Source organism: Aquarana catesbeiana, linkage group LG01 (assembly GCF_042186555.1).
Source record: "Aquarana catesbeiana isolate 2022-GZ linkage group LG01, ASM4218655v1, whole genome shotgun sequence".
In the NCBI taxonomy this organism is placed as follows: Eukaryota; Metazoa; Chordata; class Amphibia; order Anura; family Ranidae; genus Aquarana; species Aquarana catesbeiana.
In genome coordinates this window covers 244,627,074-244,654,143 of record NC_133324.1, presented here as the reverse complement: position 1 = coordinate 244,654,143, position 27,070 = coordinate 244,627,074, and the positions used below count along the sequence as shown (strand labels likewise).

The 27,070-nt window shown below is 43.4% G+C and overlaps 1 protein-coding gene across 5 annotated transcripts in view; it reads right to left on the bottom strand.

Moving 5' to 3' along the window:
- MPHOSPH9 (M-phase phosphoprotein 9) overlaps nucleotides 1-27,070 on the bottom strand; it is a 154,207-nt gene that overhangs the window by 79,965 nt on the left and 47,172 nt on the right. For all 5 annotated transcript variants that reach the window (XR_012243919.1, XM_073627300.1, XM_073627269.1 and 2 more), the window contains 4 exons: nucleotides 25,594-25,702; nucleotides 21,036-21,120; nucleotides 19,597-19,691; nucleotides 18,638-18,754 (listed from right to left, as the gene is read on the bottom strand). Coding sequence is in view for 4 of the 5 variants with exons in the window: in XM_073627300.1 (XP_073483401.1) it covers nucleotides 18,638-18,754; nucleotides 19,597-19,691; nucleotides 21,036-21,120; nucleotides 25,594-25,702 (406 nt within the window). In the remaining variant the exon portion in view is untranslated. The remainder of the gene's footprint in view (nucleotides 1-18,637; nucleotides 18,755-19,596; nucleotides 19,692-21,035; nucleotides 21,121-25,593; nucleotides 25,703-27,070) is intronic.

The following is a 27,070-nucleotide window of genomic DNA, read 5'->3' as shown; positions in this document are numbered from 1 at the left end:
TGGATGCTTTTTCTTTTTTTTTTACTTTATTTATTCAAGAAAATGTGTACAAACATATGCATGCTTTTTCAAAGAACGTTTCAATATAGCTATTAGGAAAAATTGTGAAAACATAGCATACAGTGCTTTGAATTACTGTACATGCAAATGCAAAGAAGCATCCAATCAGCTGCTTTATGCATTTTTAGAATAGCCATTAATTTTTCTGTGCAACTAGCATATATAGCTAAACTGTCTGTATGATTTGCCATATACCACCTGAACGTAAAAATCATGCTTAGTGTGTTTCTGTGAACTGTACCGTGAGAGGCAAAAAGGGACTGACCTGGGATTGCGGCACAGGAAGAAGTCATGTTGATAGTTACCAGTGAAGTGAGGACAAGCTGAACTATTAGCAAAATTATTTTCATTTAGGTGTATTCCTCATTTGTACCAAAGGCTATAAATGTAATTACCAAGCTACCATTGTCCTTTTTTTTTTAAAAAGATGTCGCCCTGATAAAATAGCTGTGACATCATCACAGACCACCTCAGCACAGAAAGCAGATGTGGGTGGGTACCTGTCATAGTGAACATAGTGCCTGGTGAGAAATTATTTCTACCATAATTCTCACCTCTCCTTTCATTATGTATGATGATATCATTGGCTTTTTTCAGGGGAGCTTGGGTAAAAATAAATGTTTTACAACCCCTTTGCCTGAAAAAAATGCCAATTTTTTTTTTGGAAACATAATTTCTGTTTTCTGCACCTCAAAGACAATATAACACTTTTTGAAAGGAGTAGCGATACACAGCTAAGTTATGCTGTCAGTCACATATGGAACCATGTATTGGCAGAGAATGACCAATGGTAGGTGGAGACCGCAGGCCTGCACACAGCACTGACATAATGACGCCATTGCTGTGTATAACTGCAGAGGTTGGGATACGAGACTGGTCACACTTTGCCCCTAGGACAGGAGAATTTGCAAGCAGCGGCAGCAACCAAATAAGATCTAAAAAAGACCGTCTTATGATAGGGGAGAATTAATAGATCTTTTGTCCAGCCTTCCTCTCCCAAGTTTGGAGGACAATGATAAAGCATGGTTGGACCAGGATATTCCTCTTAAAGAAATGGAAAAGGCCATTCTGTAATTTCCTTCAAATACATCTCCAAGCCTGGATGGTTTTCCGGTTGAGCGGTACAGGCAATATTCAGACACACTGGGTGCACGATTGAGAACTTTGTACTTATCCTGTTTTGAAAATAGGGCTCTGACTTCCTCTATGCTGGATGCTTATGTGGTGCTCATACCTAAGCCGGGTAAGGATCCAACATGTTGTTCCTCATATAGACCAATATCACTCTTAATGCTGATCTTAAAGTTCTCACAAAGGTTCTGGCCACTAGATTATCTATAGTGCTTCCATCCCTGGCTGATGTGGTTCAAACTGGCTTTATGCCAGGGAAGTCCACGAACACCAATTTATGTCGCCTTTTTTCCCCATTTGCATATCTCTCACAATACCACTGGGACTAGCGCTGTGGTTTCATTAGATATGGCCAAGGCCTTCGACTCCGTTGATTGGGGTTATATGGCCATGGTGTTGGAGCGTATGGGATTTGGGCCAAAGTATTGTAAATGGGTATCCTTGTTATACAGTACACCTAGAATGGCATTAAAGATTAGATCTCCCATCTCTCCCTTTTTTGATGTGGTTAGGGGAACCAGGCAAGGTTGCTCTCTATCCCACTTCCTGTTCTCCCTAATGATTGAACCATAGGCAGTGGCGCTGCATTCCTCTCCTGCAGTCGGGGCCTTAGAAATTGGGAACATTAAAGAATGTCTGGCGCTGCATGCAGATGACATGCTGTTCTTAAAAGATCTGGGTAGGTCTGGCATTTTGGATAATTTTGCGATTTTTTTCCGGTCTCAAAGTTACTCGGGAAAAATCCAATATTCTTCCATTAGATGATACCAGGGCTGCAGCGGATCCTGGGTCGCAATTACAGTGGGTTAATAAGTTTACATATCTGGGGGTTCACATATCTGCTAGGGTTGCGGACTATTTTAGTCTGAACCTGCAGCCCTTGTTAGATCTTTTGAAGAGGAAAATTGAGATATGGAAGAATCTTCCCCTTTCTGTGATGGGGTGAATAAACCTAAAAATTAAGATACTTCCGGTTTTCTATATTTTTTACAAAACTCGCCTGTTTGGATCCCACACTCCTTTTTTCGTCAAGTCCATGGCATCTTTGGTTCTTTCATATGGGGGAACTCCCCTCCCAGAGTAGGCCTTGTGGCATTACAGGAGCCCTGGGGACAGTGACAAGGGAGTTTTTGCCCGGAGATGGCTTCTTGGGGATGATGGGGATTCTGCCACGATCTTAGAGATATGAGAGATCATATCAGAGCCTGCGTCTTCTTGGTTTTAGGGGGCCTGGGGCCCAGTTTCCTCTGACTGACACAATGCGAGCCACTTTTAAGGCTTGGGATTGTGTTCAGGAGGTTGATGACGTCTACTTCTACCGCCATATCACCGGCCTCGTCTTTGTGGGGGAACCCCCATTTTCCCTATCTGCTCACTATACCGGATCAAATACTATGGGTGTCCCGAGGGATAAAAACTTTGGGTGACATCACCAGAGGGGGAGAGCTCTTAAAGTTCTCAGATCTTCAAACAGAAGTTTGAGCTCCCAAATCCTTATTTCTTTCACTAGCTATGTCACGCTTTTGTGTCCTAGTTTGGCTCTGCCAAGCTGGATATTAGACTTTCAAAACATTAGCTAAATTATAAAAATGAGCTGTTTCCTGTCTCGCCTCCTTTAGTGATCAAATGTAGGGAGCAGTGAGTGGAAGAGGTCCCGGATTTGGGTGGAGAAGAATGGGACGATATGTGGAGCGTTCCATTCACTCACTTATGGACAAGTCCATAGGTCTGGAGACTGCTACCATCATTTGACTATTATGCGTGATTTTTATCTACCCTTGTGAGTAGTACTTTTACGTTTTCTGTTTTAATAAACCTTTTTAAAGTTAATGTACTAGGCCGGTGCGCCCTCTCTTTTCTGTTTTTTGTCTGTATGTTAGGATTTCCCTATCCTTGAGGGCAGCAAGGCTGAAAGCTACCATCCATCGAGAACTTTGAACTGTCGGGCTTATACATTTATGCGCAAGAGTTTTTGTTTTGTTTTGTTATATTGGCTACATTTTTATGCGCCTAAGGCACTGATGCTTTATTGGAAAAAACCTGTGATGCCCTCACTGTCATACTGGAAAGGGCTTGTAAACAGAGTGATTCCATTCTATAGAGCAACATACATAAGAAGAGGATGTCCAAAGAAATTTGACAAAGCTTGGAAGATTTGGTTGGACAGTGATCTTTCGGTAGCCTAATGACTATATAGTCTTCACTGAGCTGGAAGGGGAGGTCTGCTTGGGCCTGGATATTGGATTATAGGGCTCTGTTGTACTTGCATTCCCACAGGGATTATTCGGGGACTGGCTGCAGTTATAATGGCTGTATGAAGAGATGATTGCTGGACTCTATGAGCACTGTACAGTTGCTATATTAATGTCTTTAATATGATGTTGCTATGTGTACCCCTATTGTTCTGGGGTCCTTGAATCCAGGAGGTGGATTTGGGTTTGCCCACAGGGTGGTGAATCTGGATTGGGGGGGGGGGATGTTAATGTTATAATTCCCACCCTGCGTGGTGAGGTGCGTTTATATTTTATTTCTCTTTTTGTACTATGCAAAAACTAATAAAAAGAAATTTGTAAAAAAAAATGAATATTTAAAGAGAGCCAACATAAAATAAAGACATCTGATGAAATACATCAGTCAGGTTACACTACCTCCCTGTGAACACTTTACTTTCTTTGAGGTTGCATGTATGAAAGGCTCAACCGCCTGGTTTAATCGACCCCTGACCATTACATAGTTACATAGTAGGTGAGGTTAAAAAAAAGGACACAAGTCCAAACTATGTGTGTGATTATGTGTCAGTATTACCTTGTATATCCCTGTATGCTGTGGTCGTTCAGTTGCTTATATAATAGTTTTTTGAAACTATCGATGCCCCCCCCCCGCTGAGACCACCTCCTGTGGAAGAGAATTCCACACCATTGCCGCTCTTACAGTAAAGAATACTCTACATAGTTTAGGTTAAACCTCTTTTCTTCTAATTTTAATGAGTGGCCACGTGTCTTGTAAAACTCCCTTCTGCAAAAGAGTTTTATCCCTATTGTGGGGTCACCAGTACGGTATTTTTAAATTGAAACCATATCCCCTCTCAAGAGTCTCTTTTCCAGACATTAGTGCTTGCAACCTTTCTCCATAACTAATATCCTCTTTGTTGCCCTTCTTTGTACTCACTCCATTTCCAGTACATCCTTCCTGAGGACTGGTGCCCAGAACTGGACAGCTTATTCTAGGTGTGGCCAGACCAGAGTCTTGTAGAGTGGGAGAACTATCCCTGGAGTTAATTCCTTTTTTAATGCATGCCAATATTCTGTTTGCTTTGTTAGCAGTAGCTTGGCATTCCTGAGCCTATCATCTACTAGGACCCCCAGGTCCTTTTTCATCCTAGATTCCCCCAGAGGTTCTCCCCTAGTGCAGTGATGGCGAACCTTGGCACTCCTGACGTTTTGGAACTACATTTCCCATGATGCTTAAATAACACTGCAGAGTGCATGAGCATCATGGGAAATGTAGTTCCAAAACATCTGGGGTGCCAAGGTTCGCCATCAGTGTGCCCTAGTGTATAGATTGCCTTTATATTTTTGCCACCCAAACGCATTATTTTACATTTTTCTATATTAAACCTCATTTGCCATGTAGTTGCCCACTTCATTAATTTGTTCACATCTTCTTGCAAGGTTTCCACATCCTGGGGAGAAGTTTTTGCCCTGCTTAGCTTAGTATCATCGGCAAATACAGAGATTGAACGGTTTACCCCATCCTCCAGGTCGTTTACGAACAAATTAAATAGGATTGGTCCCAGCACAGAACCCTGTGGGACCCCACCACCCACCCCTCACCATTCCGAGTATTCCCCATTTATCACCACCCTCTGAACTCGCCCTTGTAGCCGGTTTCAATCCATGTACTAATAACCCTATGGTCCATACCAACGGGCCTTATTTTGTACAGTAAACGTTTATGGGGAACTGTGTCAAATGCTTTTGCAAAATCCAGATACATCACATCTACGGGGCTTCCTTTATCTGGATGGCAACTCATCTCTTCATAGAAGGTTAATAGATTGGTTTGGCAAGAATGATTCTTCATGAATCCATGCTGATTATTGCTAATGATACCGTTGTCATTACTAAAATCTTGTATATAGTCCCTTAGCATCCCCTCCAAGAGCTTGCATACTATTGATGTTAGGCTAACTGGTCTGTAATTCCCAGAGATGTATTTTGGGCCCTTTTTAAATATTTGTGCTACATTGGCTTTTCTCCAATCCGCTGGTACCATTCCAGTCAGTAGACTGTCAGTATAAATTAGTAACAATGGTCTGGCAATTACTTGACCGAGTTCCCCAAGTACTCTCGGGTGCAAGCCATCCGGTCCTGGTGATTTATTAATGTTAAGTTTCTAATTCTGTCCACTGTTAGCCATGAGGGTGCTTCCTGTAATGTGTCATGAGGATAAACATTGCAGTTTTATTTACTAAAGCCCCTTGATTCCCTCGTGAAGACCGAGGAGAAGAATAAATTCAATACCTTCGCCATCTACCCATCCTTTGTAACCAGATGTCCTTCCTCATTCTTTATGGGGCCAATATGGTCTGTCCTTCTTTTTTTACTGTTTATATACTTAAAGAATTTCTTGGGATTTTTTTTGCTCTCCTCCGCTATGTGTCTTTCATGTTCTATCTTAGCCGCCCTAATTGCACCCTTACATTTTTTATTGCATTCTTTCTAAAGTCTGAATGCAGATGATGATCCCTCAACCTAGTACTTTTTGAAGGCCTTCTCCTTTGCTTTTAAATGCATTTTTACATTGGAGTTAAGCCACCCAGGTCTTTTGTTCGCTCTTACATTTTTTTACCCAATGGGATGCACTGGCTAATGCCTTTATTTAATATGCTCTTAAAGCGAACCCGTCTCTCCTCCGTGTTCTTTGTACCTATGATTTTATCCCAATTTATGCCTTCTAGCAAGGTTCGTAGTTTAGGGAAGTTGGCTCTTTTGAAATTTAATGTCTTTGTATTCTCCTTAAGTTTCCTATTTGTGTGATTTATACTGAAGCCAATTAACCTGTGATCGCTGTTTCCTAAATTGCCCGGTATTTCCACATCTGTGACCAGGTCTGTATTGTTGGTAATCAGTAGATCTAGTAACGCTTTATTTCTGTATTCAATTAGGGAACACAATGTTTTTGCAAAGAGATTTTTCAGCATTCTGGAAAAACACTGTGTAATACTGATCATTTTAAACTGCAGAAGTGCCAATTACATCTACATAGCCTAACTGTTGCAAATAATACGTAAGGCCAGGTTCACACTGCTGCGATCAGATTTTGATCCGACATTTTACATGATGCAACTTGAATGTGGTTTGCATATTCTATGGGGTCAGAATCATTCTGGAATTGCACCAAAAAAAAAAAAAAAAAAACCCTAGTTAGACTTACCGGTAACGGTATTTCTACGAGTCTTTCAGGACAGCACCTAGAGAGAGAGCGCAGCTCCACCCACTTTCCCAGGAAACACTGCAGTCAGTTTCTTTAAAGGCCGGACACTTCCACCATGGCCTCAGTTGTTCATAGAGTACCTCCAGCCATGCTGAAATTAGATAAGCAGAACATAGCAATAACACATCTTATAACCTTAAAATTTAGGGCGGGTCATCGGCGCTGTCCTGAAAGACTCGTAGAAATACCGTTACCGGTAAGTCTAACTAGGGTTTTCTCCCTTCGTCTTTCAGGACAGCACCTGGAGATGATAAAAGAGTACTTACTCTAGGGTGGGACCACCGCCTGCAGGACCTTCCTGCCGAACGATTGTTCCGCTGCTGATAGCAAGTCCAACCTGTAGTGGCGGGTGAAGGTGGAGAAACTTGTCCACGTGGCTGCTTTACAGATCCGACCCGGGGAAGCCCCTGCCCTCTCTGCCCAGGACGTTGCTACTGCCCTTGTTGAATGGGCCACTACCCCCTTAGGGGGCTTTGCCCCTGAAGCTCTATAAGCTTCACTGATGGCCATTCTTAGCCATCTACCTATGGTGCTTTTGGATGCTCTATACCCCCTACGTGGACCAGAGAAGAGAACAAAGAGAGAATCTGATCTTCTAAAATTTTTTGTTATCTCTATATAGTGTAATAAACACCTTCTCACGTCCAGGGAATGGAAAGACCTCTCCTTAGCACTGGACGGGTTAGGACAAAAAGTAGGGAGAATTATCTCTTGTGCCCTATGAAATGCTGATGACACCTTTGGCAGAAAACCCGGGTCAGTTTTTAGCACTACCCGGTCTGGAAAAATATAACAAAAGGATTCTCTTATGGAAAGAGCTTGTAACTCGCTTACTCTCCTAGCCGAAGTTACTGCTACTAACAGGACTATTTTTAACGACCATAGCCTGATTGATGCTTCCTCTGGAGGTTCAAAAGGCCCCTTGATTAGACCCCGCAGAACCACAGACAGGTCCCATCTAGGAAAAAACAAAAGGTATTGGCCTAGCTCTGGCCAGTGCCCTGAAAAATCTAATAATGAGCGGCTCCCTAGATAATTGTCTCTCAAGGAAAACCGATAATGCAGCTACCTGCACCTTTAGGGTGCTAGCTGCCAACCCCATCTCCATTCCCTCATGGAGAAATTCTAATACTGGAACAATTTCTTGTGGCGAAAGCATCCTAGCCGTACATCAGCTATTAAATCGCTTCCACGTATTGAAATAGATGGCCCTGGTAACCTCCTTACGACTATTCAGCAGGGTAGAGACCAGCTTATCTGAAAGGCCCTTATTTTTTAACATCTGCCCCTCAGTAACCACCCTGTCAACCTGAGATGCTGGGTATTTGGATGATGAAGGGGGCCCTGCGTTAGGAGATCCTTCCGCAGTGGAAGCGCCCAATAAGGTTCCACCGCCATCCTCTGTATTGTTGCGAACCAAGCCCGTTTGGGCCAAAAAGGGGCCACTAGAATCATACTCGTGGTCTCTTTCTGTAGCTTTTTTAAGACCAAGGGAATCATCTGAAAGGGGGGAAAGGCGTAGCACAACTGGAAGTTCCACGGATGCGCTAATGCATCCAATCCCTTCGCCTGATCCTGCCTGTTTAGTGAGAAGAAGGCCTCTACTTGGGGGGCGTGTCTGGATGAGCAAGGTGGAGGACGTGTTCTGGCTGAGCTCCTCCAAGCCACAGAAAATCCGCAGCCATCTGGGCTCTAACTATCCCCTGAGAGCCGGCTTTACACTCTACCAGCCCCTGGGGCCGTCCTGCTTGGCGCCCGGAGTGCTATTTTTACGGACTCCTGCAGTTTTCGGTGCCCCGGGCCTGTGGATTGCTCCTGGCAGAGACTCCCGCCGCCATCTTGGGGCCTACGGCCCGATCGGAGCCTTTAGCCTGCCGCCCCAGTGAGCCGGGTGCCGAGCGGACACTCATCCTCGGCGAGTGGCTGCCAACCGGTCGGGGGAGCGGCGAGGGGGGACACCCGAGATCTGCCTGGAGGCCCGATCCCTCCGCTCCGCTGCGCTACGGCCTGGCGCTGCCCCGCGGCCTGTTACATATCTGGAGCCTCTAACCTACACCATCTGGGGAGCTGGACACCGGCCTGGGATAGATCTGCCCTGCCTGACCCCTGGGACAAAGTGAGTAACAGCTCCCCCTCCCCAAAGATCCGCTCTGAACCTACATTTCACACTGAAAAAGGCACTCGCCCGACCGGACACAATCACTAGGAAAGTCCGCGGCTCCGGCCTATCCCTGGAGGTCGGCGGCCATCTTGGTGCTCCAAGTACTCCCACAACCATCTTTCTCCACTACCTTTCTTATTGAAACTTGTCTACAGCACTCATTTTTCAGCAAGTATCTCTCTTATCTGACGCATTACCTTTACAGCCTCTATTTTTGCTTAATTACAATAATTTTAATAATTTTACTTGCTCTTCCACTGTCACTAGAGTACACTTTTTGTTATCTGTGCTCCACTTAAAGGGGAACCCCTCCAGGTGCTGACAACATTCTGATGAATATGTAACTTTGCTCAAATGTGAGGGGGGGTGTCCCTTGCAGCTATCGGCCATATAGCTCCAATTATGCCCGCCAAAACACCTAAGCTCCGCTCTGCTTCTGTTAAACGTTCAAGCAAGAGATCACTCTCTAATCCAGTCTCCACAGGTTCTATTCAGCAATACCTAGCCAACGCACGCGGTGACCAAGACAGGGCCTCGAGAGTAAGCGCCTCTCCATCATCCCGCGCTGCTTCTGTGAGGGAGAGCTCTCCAGCTTCTTCCTGCTGCTCGGATCTTATGGACGATCCCGGATCCCCCGTAGGCTCTGAAATGTCAGCACTTATGAGCGGCCTCAAAAAAGAACTTGCAGGTATGTTTCACAGTTTGGAGAAATCCATCAAAAAAGAAATAACTGCTGTTCGATCTGATATGTCACATCTCCTGGTCAGGGTGGAGGAAACGGAGCAGAGACAGGACACGCAGGCACTAGCCATTAAAGAACTGCAAGACACCGTTACCCAGCTGGCTTTTGCTCACCGTACATCCTTATATAAGCTCGAAGACCTCGAAAACCGTAACCGCAGAAACAATATCCGAGTTAGAGGGTTGCCGGAAGCCACTAGGGATACTGATCTTGAACCTTCTATAAGAGGCATTTTTAATACCATCCTGGGTAACCCTGTCGCCGCACCACTACGTTTTGATCGTGTGCATCGGGCTTTACGACCCCGTAACGCTAACTCGGACCAGCCCAGAGATGTCATCTGCCGCCTACATTATTTTGAAGACAAAAATGCCATCATGATAAAGATGCGAGGCATACCTAACATTGACTTTGACGGTGCCACCATTAGTATCTATCCAGATCTTTCTAAAGATACTCTGGACCGCCGCAGAGCATTAAAACCGCTACTGGATAACTTACGATCTGACGGGATTACATACAGATGGGGTTTTCCTGCCTGCCTGATTGCTACAAAAAATGGTCGCTCCCATACATTAAGATTTCCTGAGGAACTTCCAACTTTTATGCAGGACCTACATCTCTCACCCATGGAACTTCCAGGCTGGCAGGATTCGATTCCAAAATTCTCATGTCCCATGGACTCTGTCTGGAAAAAGACCCCCTCAAAGAGGAGTCGCGCTTCTCTCCCAGGCTCTGCACAAACACAAGGCTAAAACATTTATTTTTTCACCCATATTATTGATAATAATATAAATCATTTTTTCTTTTTTTACAAAAAGGCCCTATTGGCTGAGTCCGGACCCGGTCTCTGTGTTTGCGTGTGCATATAGAATTTTTCTTTACTCTTTTCTGTACTCGTGCTTGCGAAGCCGGGGTGGACTCATCGGTAAAATGACCAATATTTGTTTTCCTTTATTATTATGTTGATTGTTGCATGTTTCCAATTGGTCTACATTTGCGATTTCTTGCAGGTTGCTTATTGTTTTTATTGATTCTGGTTCCATTTACATGGGTTTTCTTATTTCCGAATGGAATTCATTGCTCTCCTGTTAATGACGGGTTGTTAACATGTTTTTCTTCTACAGGCCGTGTGCTGTCGGGACACACTCCCCTCGCCACCTCCCCCCCATAGCGTAACACCACCCCCCCACCTCCTCCTGGGGATGGCGAGCGTGAATGGCCCCGAAGATATCCTATTTAATCCTTGTTTAAGGATTGGGATGGCCTTTCGCTCTCTCTCTCCCCAATGGGACCACTGCAGTTTTCTGCGTGATATTTTTTCATTTCCCACTAGTTCTCTGACCTACATGTATAATTATTGTATATGTTTGTCTTCTTCTTCTTCTCTTCTCCTTCTTTCCTACTATTCCTCTCTCTCCCCCCCCCCCCCCCTCTTCCCCCTCTCTGCTGGTATGCTTGGCAAGACAAACTGAAAATATCCATGCTCTTTTTAAATGGCTAAGGTAAAGATTGTATCCTACAATGTTAGGGGTCTTAATGTTGCTGCTAAACGACATCAATTATATCGTGAACTTAAACATGCTACATGTTCCATTGCATTTCTCCAAGAAACGCACTTAACCCACACAACACCTGTTAAACTTACCTCACCTAACTTTCCGCAGTGGTACTATAGTCTGTCAGACACCAATAAGTCCAAAGGTGTAGCTATTGGTTTCTGCAAAGGTTTGTCTTTCAGACTTTCTGACATGCTTGCGGATGATTATGGTCGCTTCCTTTTTCTTAAGGGATTCATTGGAAATGTCCAATGCACGCTTGCAAATATCTATTGCCCGAACCATGACCAACCTACCTTCCTTTCCCAAATACTGACTAAGTTGTCACACTTTGCCACAGGACTCACTATTCTAGCGGGGGACTTAAACATGCCGTTAGACCCCACTATTGATACATCACAAAGCCGTTCTAATATCTCTTTCAAAAAACTGAAATTTGTGAAAAAACGGCTTCTTGATCATCAATTAATGGATGTTTGGCGCCTTCTTCATCCTAAGGAGAAGGATTTCTCACACTACTCCTCAACACACCAATCATACTCTAGAATAGATAATATATTCTTAGACCATTTCCATCTCCCCTTTTTACACTCTGCCCACATTGGTCTCACATCAATTTCAGATCATGCACCTGTGTCGATGACACTGACCATGCCCTCCCTACCCCGACGCACCACCAACTGGAGGCTTAACGATTCCCTTCTCACTAATGAAGCAGAGGTCTCTATGCTAGCCTCCCACTTATCGCAATATTTTAGAGACAACAAATCCTCTGATACCTCCCCCTCGGTCGTTTGGGAAGCTCATAAGGCTACCATTAGAGGTCGGCTCATTGAGCTTGGTGCACGGATAAAAAGAGAGCATGGTCAACAAATTAACCAGGTTCTACAACAGATAGAGGCTCTAGATAAGCAACATAAACTTTCTTTACATAATGAACACCTTAAATCCCTCACACTTAAACGTGAGGAATTGAAGTCCCTCCTTAATCTAGACACCAAGAGAAGATTCCAGCGTCTGTCGCAAAAATTTTACGAATGGGGGAACAAACCAAGTAGATTGCTAGCTAGATCACTAAAGACTAAACAGTCGCAATCATTCATCCCCAAGATTAAGCTTCCGTCAGGTACATTGGCCCATGCAACCCCAGATATTGCTAAAGCATTTAGAGACTACTACGCGGACCTATATAATGTTAAAAATGACTTATCATCTCTCCCCTGTGAGGAGAGACGAAACCGTATGCTATCCTACTTGAGAGAGGCAAATCTTCCCAAATTACCCATATCTGTTCTAAAAGAATTAGAAGAAGACTTTTCGGTCGAGGAATTCCAGACAGCATTGAAGTCCTCCCCCTCTGGTAAAGCCCCTGGACCTGACGGTTTCACGATTTTATACTATAAAACATTTAGTGACATCCTGCTCCCTCGACTTTCTGAATATGCAAACTCAATCTCCCACTCTTCAGGCTTACGCCCAGAATCACTTTTGACCCATATCACAGTCATCCCTAAACCAGACAAGGACCCTACACTCTGTAATAGTTTTAGACCTATATCGTTAATAAACGTTGACATTAAATTATTTGCCAAAGTTATGGCAAACCGCCTACTTCCCCTTATACCAAATTGGATTTCGGCGGATCAGTCAGGTTTTATACCCGCCAGAGAAGCGAAAGATAACTCCCTTCGTGCAATTTCTCTGATTCAATACGTTCGACGGTGCTCCCAGCCCACCCTACTTCTCTCTACTGATGCAGAAAAAGCTTTCGATAGGGTGGACTGGGAGTACCTTAAGCTGACCTTACGCCATTTGGGGGTGGGTCCTAAAATGTTTCACCGTATTTCTTCTCTTTATGCTAACCCTTCGGCTCAGGTCAGGATTAACGGAACGTTGAGCGACCCCTTTATCCTACATAACGGAACCAGGCAGGGCTGTCCCCTCTCCCCTCTTTTATTTGCTATCACTCTAGAACCTTTTCTCGCCACAATCAGGAACAATATTAACATCAAAGGCATACAAATAGGCAACAGATCCCATAAATACGCGGCATATGCAGACGATGTACTATTTTTTATTCAACAACCTCGGATCTCGATTCCGAATCTGATGTCTGCATTCTCCACGTTTCAATCAATCTCTAACTTCAAAATAAATTTATCTAAATCCGAAATTTTAAACATTAACATCCCCAAGGCCGAGACTCTCTTCCTCAAACCCCTTTTTCCTTTTCGATGGGAATCAAACTGTTTGAAATACCTAGGTATTTACCTCACCCCTAATCTTCAATCCATTTTCCGATATAATTACATCCCCACGTTAAATAAAATTAGAACTGACCTACGAAAATGGTCTAACCTGTCACATACCTGGTTAGGGAAAGTTAATATAATTAAAATGAACATACTACCACGCATCCTCTTCCTCTTTCAAATGCTACCACTAGGTGTTCCGGTGGGTTTTTTTACTACTCTACAGTCCCTGGTCTCCCGCTTTATCTGGAAGGATAGACACCCTAGAATATCCAGGGGGTTATTGTCCCGCTCCAAATGCTCAGGTGGTTTGGCACTTCCTAATTTTAAAGCCTATTTCCAAGCAACGGTACTGGCCAGACTAGCTGAATGGAAATATGCCCTTGGCAGGAAGCTATGGGTACAAATCGAATATCACCTGAGTGGAGTGGACCTTTCAATGGCTCCCTGGATACCCCGCTCCCACAGGAACCTCGCCCACACCACCTCGGCCCTTACCATTTCTTCTTTGGATATATGGGACGCACTACACAAAAAACATTCCTGGAATTATGACTCCCCTTTGCTACCTCTTCTCAATCACACATACTTTTTGCCAGGCCTTTTGGACCCAGGTTTTAAGACATGGAGGTCAGGGGATCCCCTCTTATTACATCACGTTCTAAATGGCAATACACTTAAACCCTTAACTTCAATCCTCACCCCTAAACCAGCCACGTTCCTAGATAAATGGAGATACCACCAATTACAACACTTCCTAAGCTCCCTTTCTAATCCACTTAGGGGTATTAGCGATTTAAACGAAATAGAAGTAATATTCCTTCCAAAAGACCCCCCTCTACATTGCATTTCTATATTCTATAAAGCTCTTATTACACTTCAAAACCCAGACCCCCCTTCCTACCTGACTAAATGGGAAATTGACCTTGGTCTCTCCCTGACTGACAACCAAAAAGATAGGATCCTCCAACTTGCTCACACCTCGTCCATGGCCTCAAGAATGACAGAGGTCAACTATAAACTGCTCACCAGGTGGCATTACACCCCAGTTCGCCTACACCAAATGTTCCCCGCCAGTTCCCCATTGTGCTGGAGGAACTGTAGGAACAAAGCTACTCACGCACACATATGGTGGTTCTGCCCATTGATTAAACCATATTGGGAAAATATTCGCACTCTGATTGCTCAGATAGCGGATGTTCAAATACCAAATGATCCATGGGCTATTCTGTTTCATATCACAAAAACTCCCATAAAGGCGTACAAACACTCAATCATTCCTCATCTACTAAACACTGCCAAAGCCTTAATCCCCACATTGTGGGGCCAACCAATTATTCCCTCTATGAAGGCCTGGCTACAAATGATTGACAATGTATACCTTATGGAGAGTATCACCCACAATATTAGAGGGACCTCCCAGAAACATTCTTTAACCTGGGAACCCTGGAAAAAATTTCAGACTACTGCCACATATATAAACCTCTTGCTCTAACTCCTCAACCCAAATACTTTAGCATAGCCATTAAACACCCACCCATGATAATCCTCCCCTCTGCTCAATACGTGGTCTAGCATGCCAGCAACCTCCTACCCTCTCCCCTTCCCACTTTCAACTCTTTCTTTTCTATCCTCTCCCTCTTTACCACTATCTTGTCTCGATGTATACTTATGTTAAACTAAAGCAATATTTTCTATTTTAATTCCACTTAATGTATGATGATCACCTAGCTCACACTTCTTTATCCAAATCAGCTGCTTAGTTGACTTATTGTAACTTCTTATGCGCACCTGATAAAACTAACTAAGTAGTGAACTATACGAATACTATAACCTATGCTGTTAAAATAATGGAAGATTTGTGTTATAACTGTTACAACTGTATACATGATATATTTTCTTTAATAAAAACTTATTAAACAAAAAAAAGAAGGCCTCTACTTTTTGTATTATTTGGGGTACTCCCCATCTTTCTGTTAGTTTTTGGAAAGTTTCTGTGTTCAGACTCCATTCTGCTTCCAGTATTCTTTCTCTGCTCAGAAAGTCTGCTAGAAGGTTCAAATCTCCCTTCAGATGTATTGCGGTTATGGACTTTAGGTTGTTTTCTGCCCAGGCTAGAATTTGGAGTGCCAAGGATAGCAGAGCCCTGCTCCTTGTTCCTCCCTGCCTTGATATATATGCCACCGCTGTGGCATTGTCCGATAAAACTTGAATATGATGGCCCCGGACTGTTTTCTCGAAGGCCCATAGACCCAGGAGAATAGCCCTTAGCTCTCTCCAATTGGAGGACCTTCTGGCTTCCCAGTCTGTCCAACTCCCCTGAGCCATCTGCTCGTCCAGGTGGGCGCCCCAACCCCAGGAACTTGCGTCTGTTGTCAGTCTTTTCTCCAAAAGGAAAGCCCCAGAGTAGACCCTTGTCCAGGTTTGAGTGATTTCTCCACCACCAAAGCTTCCTCTGAACCTGCGGAGGTATCTTTATTAATTTTTCCAGGGACTCCCCATAGGACCAATTCATTAAAATTGCCTGCTGGAGCTCCCTTGTATGTAGACGTACCCATTGCACTGCTAGTATAGTCGCAGTGAGTAGCCCTAGGACTGACATAGCTGCTCTTATGGAGATTGGCATATTTGTCTGTGTCTTCTTTACCGCCCCCTGAAGTTTCTCCATTTTCTCCTCGGGGAGAAAGATTCTCTCCTGGATGGAATCTATCGTATAGCCCAGGAATAGTATGGTCTGTGATGGAATCAAGTTTGATTTCTCCTTGTTTATTATCCATCCTAGACTTACCAAGTGTCTCATTGTCTTTTCCAGATCCCTCACTAATAGGTCCCTTGTTTTGGCAAAAATTAGTAGATCGTCCAGATAGGGCAGGACTGATACTCCCTCTACTCTGAGTGGGGCTAAGGCCTCTGCCAGGATCTTTGTGAAAATCCTCGGAGAGGATGACAGCCCGAAAGGGAGAGCTCTGAACTGGAGATGAAGGGTTGATTCCCCCAACTTTATCGCAAACCTTAGGTGCTTCTGAGATGTTGATGCTACTGGTACATGTAAGTATGCATCTCTCAGGTCTATGGACGCCATAAAACAGCTTGGGGGCAGGAGACTCTTCACTGAGAATAGTGTGTCCATTTTGAATTTTTTGTACCTGATAGTCTTGTTGAGAATCTTCAGGTTCAGGATGAGCCTGAATTTTCCCGAAGGCTTCTTCACAAGAAATATGTGCGAATAGCACCCCTGTTCTAATTCCCCGGGGGGCACGTTCGTGATCACCTTTTGTAGCATCAATTCTCTCAAGACAGCTGTCATTGCTACTGACTTTTCTGGGTCTCGGGGAGCCTGGGTTATGTAAAAACGCACAGGTGGAGGTTGAGAAAATTTCAGCCTGTAACCCTCCATAATGGTCTTTTTTTTTTTTTTTTTTTTTTAAGGAAGGGAATTTATATATATAAATATAACAACTGCCCATAGAGTAATAACAGTGACCAACGTCCCTGCTTACCTGAGCCTGGCTGATTGGTGTGGCTCCTGCTCCTGCCACCGCCGTCTGATCGTCCTCCATTGCTGACAGGACAACAGCGGCGTCTGTGCTCTTTTATTTAATTTTCCCGGGCCGCTCACCGCTGTGAGGGCCGGAAATGACATCAGCCGCAGAGACCGCCCCTTCCTCCTGCGTTCCAGTGGCCGGAACTGGAAACCGCGTTGCGGCGCTCGAGGCCCCGCCCCCGGTCGGAAATGACGCGCTCGCCATCCGAACCCGGAAGGCGTGCGGTCAGCAGAGTAGACGCCGTTCGCTACTCCACAGCCCTGCCGCCGGTCTGTAGGAGCGGGACCCTCGCAGCCTGGCTCTCGCCGAGCATGAAGAGGAGGGGGTGCCGGAGAATCCCCCACACGTCAGGGAGGATGCTGGGCTGTCTTCTGAAGGAAAAAAGGCAAAAATCAACCGGTATGCCCCATACTTTCACCACCTGGAGAAAGCGCAGCACACCCCTGGTTCCCTGCAGCGCTTCCACCATGGCGGAGGAAACACTACAACTGAGGCCATGGTGGAAGTGTCCGGCCTTTAAAGAAACTGACTGCAGTGTTTCCTGGGAAAGTGGGTGGAGCTGCGCTCTCTCTCCAGGTGCTGTCCTGAAAGATGAAGGGAGAAAATCGAGCTGCATTGCATTGATGTGAACAGGCACCATTGGAAACAATGTGATTCTGTGTGACTCAAGTCCTATCTGAAAATGCATTTGTGTAAATCAGGCCTTAATCAATCCTTCACTTTAGCAGACGCAAAAGGCCAACCTAAAACCTGCTATACACAGCTCAAATTTTGTCTAATTCCTGTTGAACCGGCCAACATATCAGCCCCATGGGTGGCCCTGTTGGTAAAAGTCAATATTTTTTTATCAACTTTTGCCAAAAGCTGGGTGGAAAATTGTAAACTGAACAGTGACTGGATCCAAGGAGATGCAGTCACTGTTTGATTATTCTACCAGTCTCAGGTGTTAGCTGTCAGAATAAAATATCAAGGAGGGAAGATTCCTGTTTAGCGTGGATGGAAGACATTTATATGTTTATGGCTAGCCTAAGACTTAGGATCTAATACACAGCACCACCAATTTCTGTTATACTAGGCATAATACAAATTGTAGTGAAAACATAAAAATACCATACATGTAAACATTACTATTGGACAAAATATCAATATGGGACCATCACATATAAGGCATCATTCACACAGGATGTTTTGTTTTTAACTCTGGACGCCAGCAATGTTTTTGCAGCTAAAAATTCTTGGCGTTTATAAAAGTGTCTTACGCTTTTACAAATGTTTAAGCACGTTTACAGGCCATTGGCACATTTATTCTGGCCATTTAAATGAATTAACGCTCAAGCACTAAACTCACCTAGTGTTATCATGCATTTAGGCACATTTCATTTTGCCACGTTTACAAGAGTCAAGCATATTTCTTCTGCTCAAACTCTGCTGCTCCTGGACTCACTGGCAAAGGGTTTTTTTTCTGCTTTTAAATGCTGCTAAAAGCCTATGTGTGCATGGATACATTGGCTAACATGCAGGGGAGTTTAGAGGCAGTGAAAAAAAAAAAAAAAAAAACAAAACAAAAACACCAGACGCCCCTAGGAGCAGCTGCAAAAACGTTCTGTGTGCACGAGACCTAAACACAGAACCCTAAATCTATTAGACCTTTTTTTTAGTACGTCAACAGCTTAGCCTAATAGAATGATTACCTCTGGAGGGTGAGTGTGTTCAGAAGGAGAGAGTGGTTCCCAGGCAGGCCGCTGTGCGTATTCTCTTTGCTTCTGTTGATACAGATCTGTGAGAGATGGAACCCTTGCCTCATTGGGCTTAGAAATAAGGAAAAAAAATATTTTATTAAAAATTGTAATAAACAGCAATAATGACCCCTAAAACTCCACAGTATTTTTTTGCAAGGAATAATAAATACAAAAGGCTTCTTATTAGATTTATCAGATTTATCCTCTAAACTTTTCTCTTGCTCATGCTGTCACCTGGGAACTGTAATGAAATTATTACCGATTCTACATGTCCAAGAAAAGAAAATCTGAACATGGAACTCCGTATACTATGATATGTTAAAGAAACCCTTTACATGGGCATAACCTGAGCTCACAATCAGCCGCCATCATCATCTCATACTAAATTTTGTTTGATACAGAACACTGCATTATCTGAAAACCTAAATTTCAGGGCTTGGAACAATAGGTGGGGGGGGATCTAATGCTGAATTTACCAACAGGTGATAAAAAGCCATTGCAGGATTTTGGTAAAAATGTAAATGTTGAGCTGGTTTGCCCCTTGCCATGTTTTAAAAAAAATCCAACAACCCCTCCAAGATTCAGCAGTGTTGTAGGGGTCAGAGGAAGAAACTACAGCATGCAGCAGGGACACATGCATCTGACTTTTACGGAAGTGTCAGTGTTGTCAAACTGATGGTGGAATGGAGTGGAGGTAAGAGTCACAGGCCACCCAGGAGGGGAGTATACCTTCTCTTTGATGTTTGGGTTTCTTTAGGGAATCAACAGGTTCTCTCCCCTCTCTCCCTCAAACTGTAGGAACTACTAAAATTTGTGGGTGGGAACTGAAGGGCTGGCAGACCCTGTTCCATGAGAAAATAGTATGTAAAATCAAAGAAACAATATTTTTGGCCTCCTTTATTTATACATACCTCTTTAGTGTGCAAAAATTTGGAAACTCCAGTTTCAAGGTTGTCAGGCAAGGGATGATATAACTCCTTCTCATCTAACATCCAGTATGTAAACCCTACTCAAAACATAGGGAAAACTTTAAAGAAAAGTGACATTGAACATTCAAAGCTATAAATGTATCGAGAAAGACACTTTGTGGCTTTTATCATTCTTTTATATCCCCAAACCGATCATATCCTATGAACTTGAAGTGTTTGTTAACCAAAAAAAAAAAAAAAAAAAAAAAAAAGGGATCCTGTTCCCTTAAGCATGTTATACAGCAAAGTGCTTGTGCTGTGTAACTTGGCCCCCGTATCACCTAAAAAAAACCTGACTGATCCTGCCTGGCTATGCCCTCCCCTCTAGCGCTGACCACGCTGCTGAGCCCTGGCACCGTGGTCAGTTTACATGCCTCCGTCATCCGCAGCTCTGGTCTCTGCTCTCCTTTGTCCTCCTCCCCTACCTCCCTGCCTGTCAGCTCTGTCATCTCTACGATCCTCCCCCCCCGGTGCAATCAAATCTATACTATGATCATGCCATCCCCTCTGTTATATAACGCTATGTGCCCCTGAGCCTGTGCTGTATAAAAAGAAAATGCCCATTATACCGTATATCAGAGCGGGCTCCCAGCGTTCACGCGACTCCTCGGATCTCCCTCCTTCCCAGCTGAAGTCAGCAGCAGTGCTTGGCTCTGCCCACTATAGCTGTCAGCCAAAGAGAGGAGAGAGCCAAGGAGTCACGTGAGCGCCGGGAGCCACTCTGATATACTATATAATGGGCATTTTTTTTTATACAGCACAGGCACAGGGGCACATAGCGTTATATAACAGAGAGGATGGCATCATCATATTATAGTGGGTTAACAACCACTTTAAGCTTCTCCCCTTGCTGTCTCAAATGTGAATATCCAGACATAGAAGCAATTCTGGGTCGCAGTAGTATGCCATGTTAACACGCATCTAGTAAACTACTTTCCATTATTTCTGCAATGGGCACTTTTTGGCTTATTAAACATCCCTGGAGTTAACATTTTCTGCAAACAAATATTTATCTTACCATCATATGCCCTGTTGCTAAAAAAAATATTCCGCATAAGTGGATCTTTTCTGCCTCCCTGTAATTCGTTGGCCATAGAAAAACAATTTTTGCATTTGGCATGAAGTTGGCGAAAGTTTCTTTAGATAAAGGACCCCAGGTCCACAAATTTTTTGATATTTGAGAGTAATTTATCCAAATGTTAACTAACGATGCTTAATAATTGCTAACACAGTGCATCAGATATACTCAATAGTATTTAATTATTAGTATATGAGCCCCCCTCCGATTTGACATCACTTAAACTATAAATACAATGAAAAAAAGGGACATTGTGAAATTTAATGTAAAGTAGACAACACTTCATATCAGTGGGCATATTTACCTGATCCTGCAGAAAATAAGGAATTTACACTCTCTGCACGATTGTTGAGGGAAAACATGTTTGAAGAGACATCTGTGTTGTCAGACTGCAAAAAATGATTTGTAGGGAGTTAGAAGGGCTATTGTATTACATCACTTCTTTACACCAATAACAAAGATACAGTTTGTATCACCTTAGTAATACAAAAATTTTGAAATCTGTTAAATATATTCTAGCAGCCCATTTTTATCATCTTCGCATTATTACAAGGCCGTCCCTCATCTTTTCCATTATCTGTACATAACCAGCTAAACGTTGTTCATTCAAACGCAAAGTCAATTTGTAGCGCAATACCAATTAATTTGTCAGTCTTGTGCATCACTATTTTACATAGTAGGGTCCTGCGGCACCCTGGGGTGCCAATTGCGTTCCTTGGGATGGTGTGAGCATAAAGGCCCAGTTTACCCTGGATCAGAGATGGATGAAAAGATTTTGCAGTGATGAGGAGATTCCGATGTGATGGGGAGACTCTGATATGATGGTGTGCTCTCATGTATAGGGGACATTCTGTCTGTGATGGGGGAGAATCTGACTCTGATGAGGGGACTCTGACTCTATGATGGAAGGGATTCTAATGTATAGGCGGGGACCTCCCACATGATGGGCTCCACTAACATCAAGGGGGGCTGGAATGTGAGGAAACCTCTGAAGGGAGGGGGTGCTTCTGATGCAACGCTAGTTTGATCAAGGTGTGCATCGTCCCAGGCTCAGGGTTGCTATTGATAAATACTTACTTTTTTACATTTTAGACTGGGTCCCACAAGATTCTGCATAGTGTTAGAGTGCCACAACTGAGAAAAGGTTGAGCTGCTGTTCTAAATGAAACAATGTGGGTAGAGCAAAACTAAAAAACATAACACCTTTTTGCTACCAATGCTGAATGTTGGACATTTCTAAATGAATGTGCTTTTAGAACACCCTGTATTTCAGTTCTCCAATGACAGCCATAGGTATCTACATTTTTTGCCATGCAAACAATTTTGCATGTTGGATTTGGGAAATTACAACCAGAGCTCTTTTTATGTCCCCATGTCCTACAGAGCAATGCTGTGCTTTTTATGTCTATACATTTTAAATGCATGTCAAATATGTTAGGTCCTAAACAGGTACTGGAACGTTTATATTTATTAATTTATGCATCTTTTAACATTTTATACTATTTTGTATTTTGCCTTTTTCTGGTGACATATTTAACTACATGCCGACCGCCGCATGTAGATATACGCAGACAGAATGGCACGGACAGGCAAATGGATGTACAGGTACATCCCTTTAAATTTGCCCACGTGTGGTCGCGTGCGCGCCACCCTGCCGCAAGTTCCCGCGAACGTGTTACGGAGCTGAACAACGGGGAGATGTCAGTGTAAACTCAACATCTCCCCATTCTTCCTAGTGACATGTCACTGATCGTCTGTTCCCTCTCATCGGGAGCAGCGACCAGTGACATGTCACTTGTAGCCACGCCCCCTCCAACAGTTAGAATCACTCCCTAGGACACACCTAACCCCTTCCTAGCCCCCTAGTGGTTAACTCCTTCACTGCCAGTCACATTTACACAGTAATCAGTGCATTTTTAATCGGACCGATTGCTGTATAAATGTGAATGGTCCCAAAATAGCGGCAAAAGTGTCCGATGTGTTCGCCATAATGTCGCAATCACGATAAAAAAATAAGAAAAAAAAAAAAAATCATTAATAAAAATGCTATAAATCTATCCCCTATTTTGTAGACGCTATAACGTTTGCGTAAACCAATCAATAAACGCTTATTGCGATTTTTTTACCAAAAATATGTAGAAGAATACGTATCGGCCTAAACTGAGGAAATTTTTTTTTTTTTTATATAGCAAAAAAGTAAAAAATATTGCTTTTTTTTCAAACTTGTTGCTCTTTTTTTTGTTTATAGCGCAAAAAATAAAAAGTGCAGAGGTGATCGAATACCACCAAAAGAAAGCTCTATTTGTGGGAGGAAAAGGACGTAAATTTTGTTTGGGAGCCACGTCGCACGACCGCGCAATTGTTAGTTAAATTGTCGCAGTGCCGAATCGCAAAAAGTGTTCTGATCTTTGGCCAGCCAAATGGTCCGGGGCTGAAGTGGTTAAAGAGTAACTTGCCGTTAAAAGGTCTGTTTTAAACAACCACTTAAATGTTTTGCCTTTCTTTGTTTAAGAGATTGCATCTCAAGCAGTGCCACTTATAACAGCATCAGATCCATGAAGCGGATAACAGCATATGGCACAAGCATCTGAAAATGACTGCAAGCAATGAAAATCACTGGAGTGATTGAGTGACAAGAGCCAGCAGTGAAGGACTCAGGAAGTTAAAAGAGAAGTATTATACTTACCTAGGTGGATGCAGCATCAGTCTGATGCTGCATCTGTGCTCCGCTGGCTCTATGAGTGAGAACCGAGTGATCAAACATTACCAAATCGCATGGTTCTCAGTGCTTCCTGAGCAGAGAGCTGCTGTCAGTTACTGTTCTCTGCAAGGCTGAACCAGGTGTCGGTCCAGGCTTCTGAGCAGATCCCGACCATATGGTCGCGATCTTTCTCCAGCCTGGACCAACTCTGACGTCAGCCGACAGCGGGGCTTAAGCTTGCTGTCAACTGAAAACAGGTCACAGGAGTGCAAAACGAATGGCACACCTGTGATCCACAGCTTTGGCTGTACTTCTCCTTTAATGCGTTTAATGAGTGCTTTCCTATGAGGATCCACAAAGTTAAAAAAGCACAGAAGTCAGATGGACTCCTACATTTGGCTTCCCCATGATTAATGAGTAGTCTCTTCCAGGAGTCAGGGAGACCTTCTTTGTATTCTGAATTAGTTCCTGATATGTCACCCTAGGAGGCTCCTTTGGTGGTTCTCCTCTGACTACCCTTGACGAAGTGTTGACTTCTATGTGTTCATGGTTTTATTTTACGACTAATGCAATTCCTGTAACATGTCATTGGCTGTTATGTAAGAGAAGTCTACGATTTATTGCATCTGTTGCACACCTTTAAACTAAAAAATTATATATATATATATATAAATAAATATAATTTTCTTTTTTGAGTTTTGCATGAATATAAAAAAAACAAAAAACTTAAGGATTACAGAGGATGGACACAGATTGAAAGATATCTGCACACAGACGAGAGTAACATCATTCCTGGCTTATGAGACCTGTTAAAGGGAAAGCGCATAAGACCTAATGTACTTTGGGTCAGAATATAAGGCGAGAGTATTGGAGCGCTGGTGAAAGGTTATGCACATAAGGTGAAAGAACACTGCAGAGATTCATCTATAAGAAAATATGGCACTTGTGAAAGTAGCATCATCACGAACATTTATGGTATTATTGGATCAAGTTTGATAAAAATTATGGATACACTGAATTATTGAGTTTTTATTATTGGAGAATTGTTTATTACATTAATACAGGTTTATTTTTATGATATCCATTTAAAAACACTTAAATACCAGGCACTTTCAACCCCTTCCTGCCCAGGCCAATTGTTAGCTTTTTGTCGTACTTTGACAATTGCGTGGTCATGCAACACTGTACCCAAATTACATTTTTATCATTTTTTTCCACACAAATAGAGCTTTCTTTTGGTGGTATTTAATCACCACTGGATTTTTTTATTTTTTCTTGAGAGAGTGCATATAATTAGCACAGGGCCAATCAGCACTGTCCAGGCAGAGGGTCAGAGGTCCTGGATCCTAATAAGACAGCCAGTGCAGTGTGAAAACTCCTCCTACAGGCTTTGTCCAGGCACTGATAGAAGTCACAAGACTGCTATATACTGCTGATGAGAAAAGGTATTTAGCCGTTTATATTTACTAAAATTATTGCATTTCTATGTACTGTGGGAGACCAGATATAGTGAATTCAGGTCCTGGGTATGGTTGCCACCTCATCCCTCTAAACCCGAACACATATGAATTACACAGGTTCTGTGGCTGATTAAGGCGGCAATTAAACTCACTTGGTGCCTTATCTGCATTTATTTAGCCTCAGAACCTGTGTAATTCAAAGTGTTCGGGTTTAAAGGGATGAGGTGGCAACTTTAGTCCTGGGTTTAGTAACACTTTAAGTGTTTAATGTACCGGGGATGCTGAAGTGCTAGGGTAAATTTTATTATAAAGGTGATTTTACCCTTTAAGTCATATAAAAGGTGGCTAGCCTCCTAGCTGCCGGTTTAGTTTTTTTTTTTTGTGCACATAGCGTCCTACTTCTGAGGATGGCACTATAACCCACTTGTAAATGGTTGATCTTCAATTAACAGCTGTGTCTCTCAATGAACAAAAGAAAGATTAGCATTTTCAGTTCCACTTCAATCAGTTCTGTGTCGCACTCTGGTAATAAAATTGTAGTATTTTCCTTTTAAATTCTATTTGACACACAGCTAAACACAATATGCACTGACAGCTCTATTACCAACACAGCGAGCAAAACTCTCTGCACAACAATACAACAAGTTCAGTGTAAACTCAGTGTCAACTCAAATATTAAGGAAGGAAACAACAGAACTTACATCTCTTTCTAGGTGTGGATTGGACTGTGTGGAAGAGCTTTGTTCCATTTGGACAGATCTTTTCTGATGAGTCTTTCTCAGCTTCTGGGCCCATGTTGTCAGTGGTTTACTAAAACAAAATCAATACAGTAATGTCAAAACATTTTGGCATTATGCACATAGTGCCTGAGCCCGAGCAATTTAAATTCTGATATATTTCCCCCACCTGGAAAGCCCAGGTGTTGCGCATAGCCCATAGACACGAATGACTGTGCACAGCTGTATTTGGGTAAAAGCCAGTGGTGGCTGGTGAAGTTTTAGGATGGGGTGGCGCCAGACCCTGCCCTTCCTTTTTGACCCCTCCCACTTTTTATAGTCCCCACCCCTTAAAGAAGCCACCCACTCCGTCCCCTGTATTCCACCCATAGTGTCAGGAGTATACAGCTCAGCATCACAGGACAGATTATAAGCTCAGCCTCACAGATCAGGGTATGCAGGTATACATCATCTGTCCTGTATACACCTAGCCAGGGGCAGACTGACAACTCATGGGGCCCCCAGGCAATAGGAGATCATGGGCCCCCTGTGTCCCCTCCCACACTCAACTCACACCCATACAAAGAAGCATAACTGGAACCTTTTGTGGCTCTAACTGCAGCAGCTAGAGCAGATGTCGGCTTTCAGCTGCTGCAGTGAGCCACAACAGATTGGTTCCAGTTTCTTCCCCCACCTGCTGTACTGATCACCTGCTCTAGCCACACACCATCCTCCTGTTGGGAGGAGGGTGGGCTGGAGAACTGCAAGAGTCCCCCACGCACCTGGGGATGAAAAGAAAGGAAAAGTAATGTGGCGCACCTTAGCGGCCCCCCTGCGAAAAATGGGTGTGGCCAGATTGCATTAACAAATGGGAGGGGCTTATGGGGCATAGGTAAACAAAGCACAGGCTCACCTGTACCTGTAAATGTGCTTTGATTGCTGCGACACAAGCAACAGTCCCACAGACACATATAAACCTCAGCACAAACAGTAAAAAAAAGTCTATACAGAACAATCTCTACAGAACAAGGAGCATCTCTATATAAACAAGGAGCATCTCTATACAACAAGGAGCATCTCTATACAACAAGGAGCATCTCTATACAACAAGGAGCATCTCTATACAACAAGGAGCATCTCTATACAACAAGGACCATCTCTATACAACAAGGAGCATCTCTATACAACAAGGAGCATCTCTATACAACAAGGAGCATCTCTATACAACAAGGAGCATCTCTATACAACAAGGAGCATCTCTATACAACAAGGAGCATCTCTATACAACAAGGAGCATCTCTATACAACAAGGAGCATCTCTATACAACAAGGAGCATCTCTACACAACAAGGACTGTCTATATAACAAAGACCATCTCTATATAACAAGGACTCTCTACAGAGCAAGGACTATCCTTACCAAACAGGGATTAAAACTATGTGCTTGGTCTGACACTTCCAGT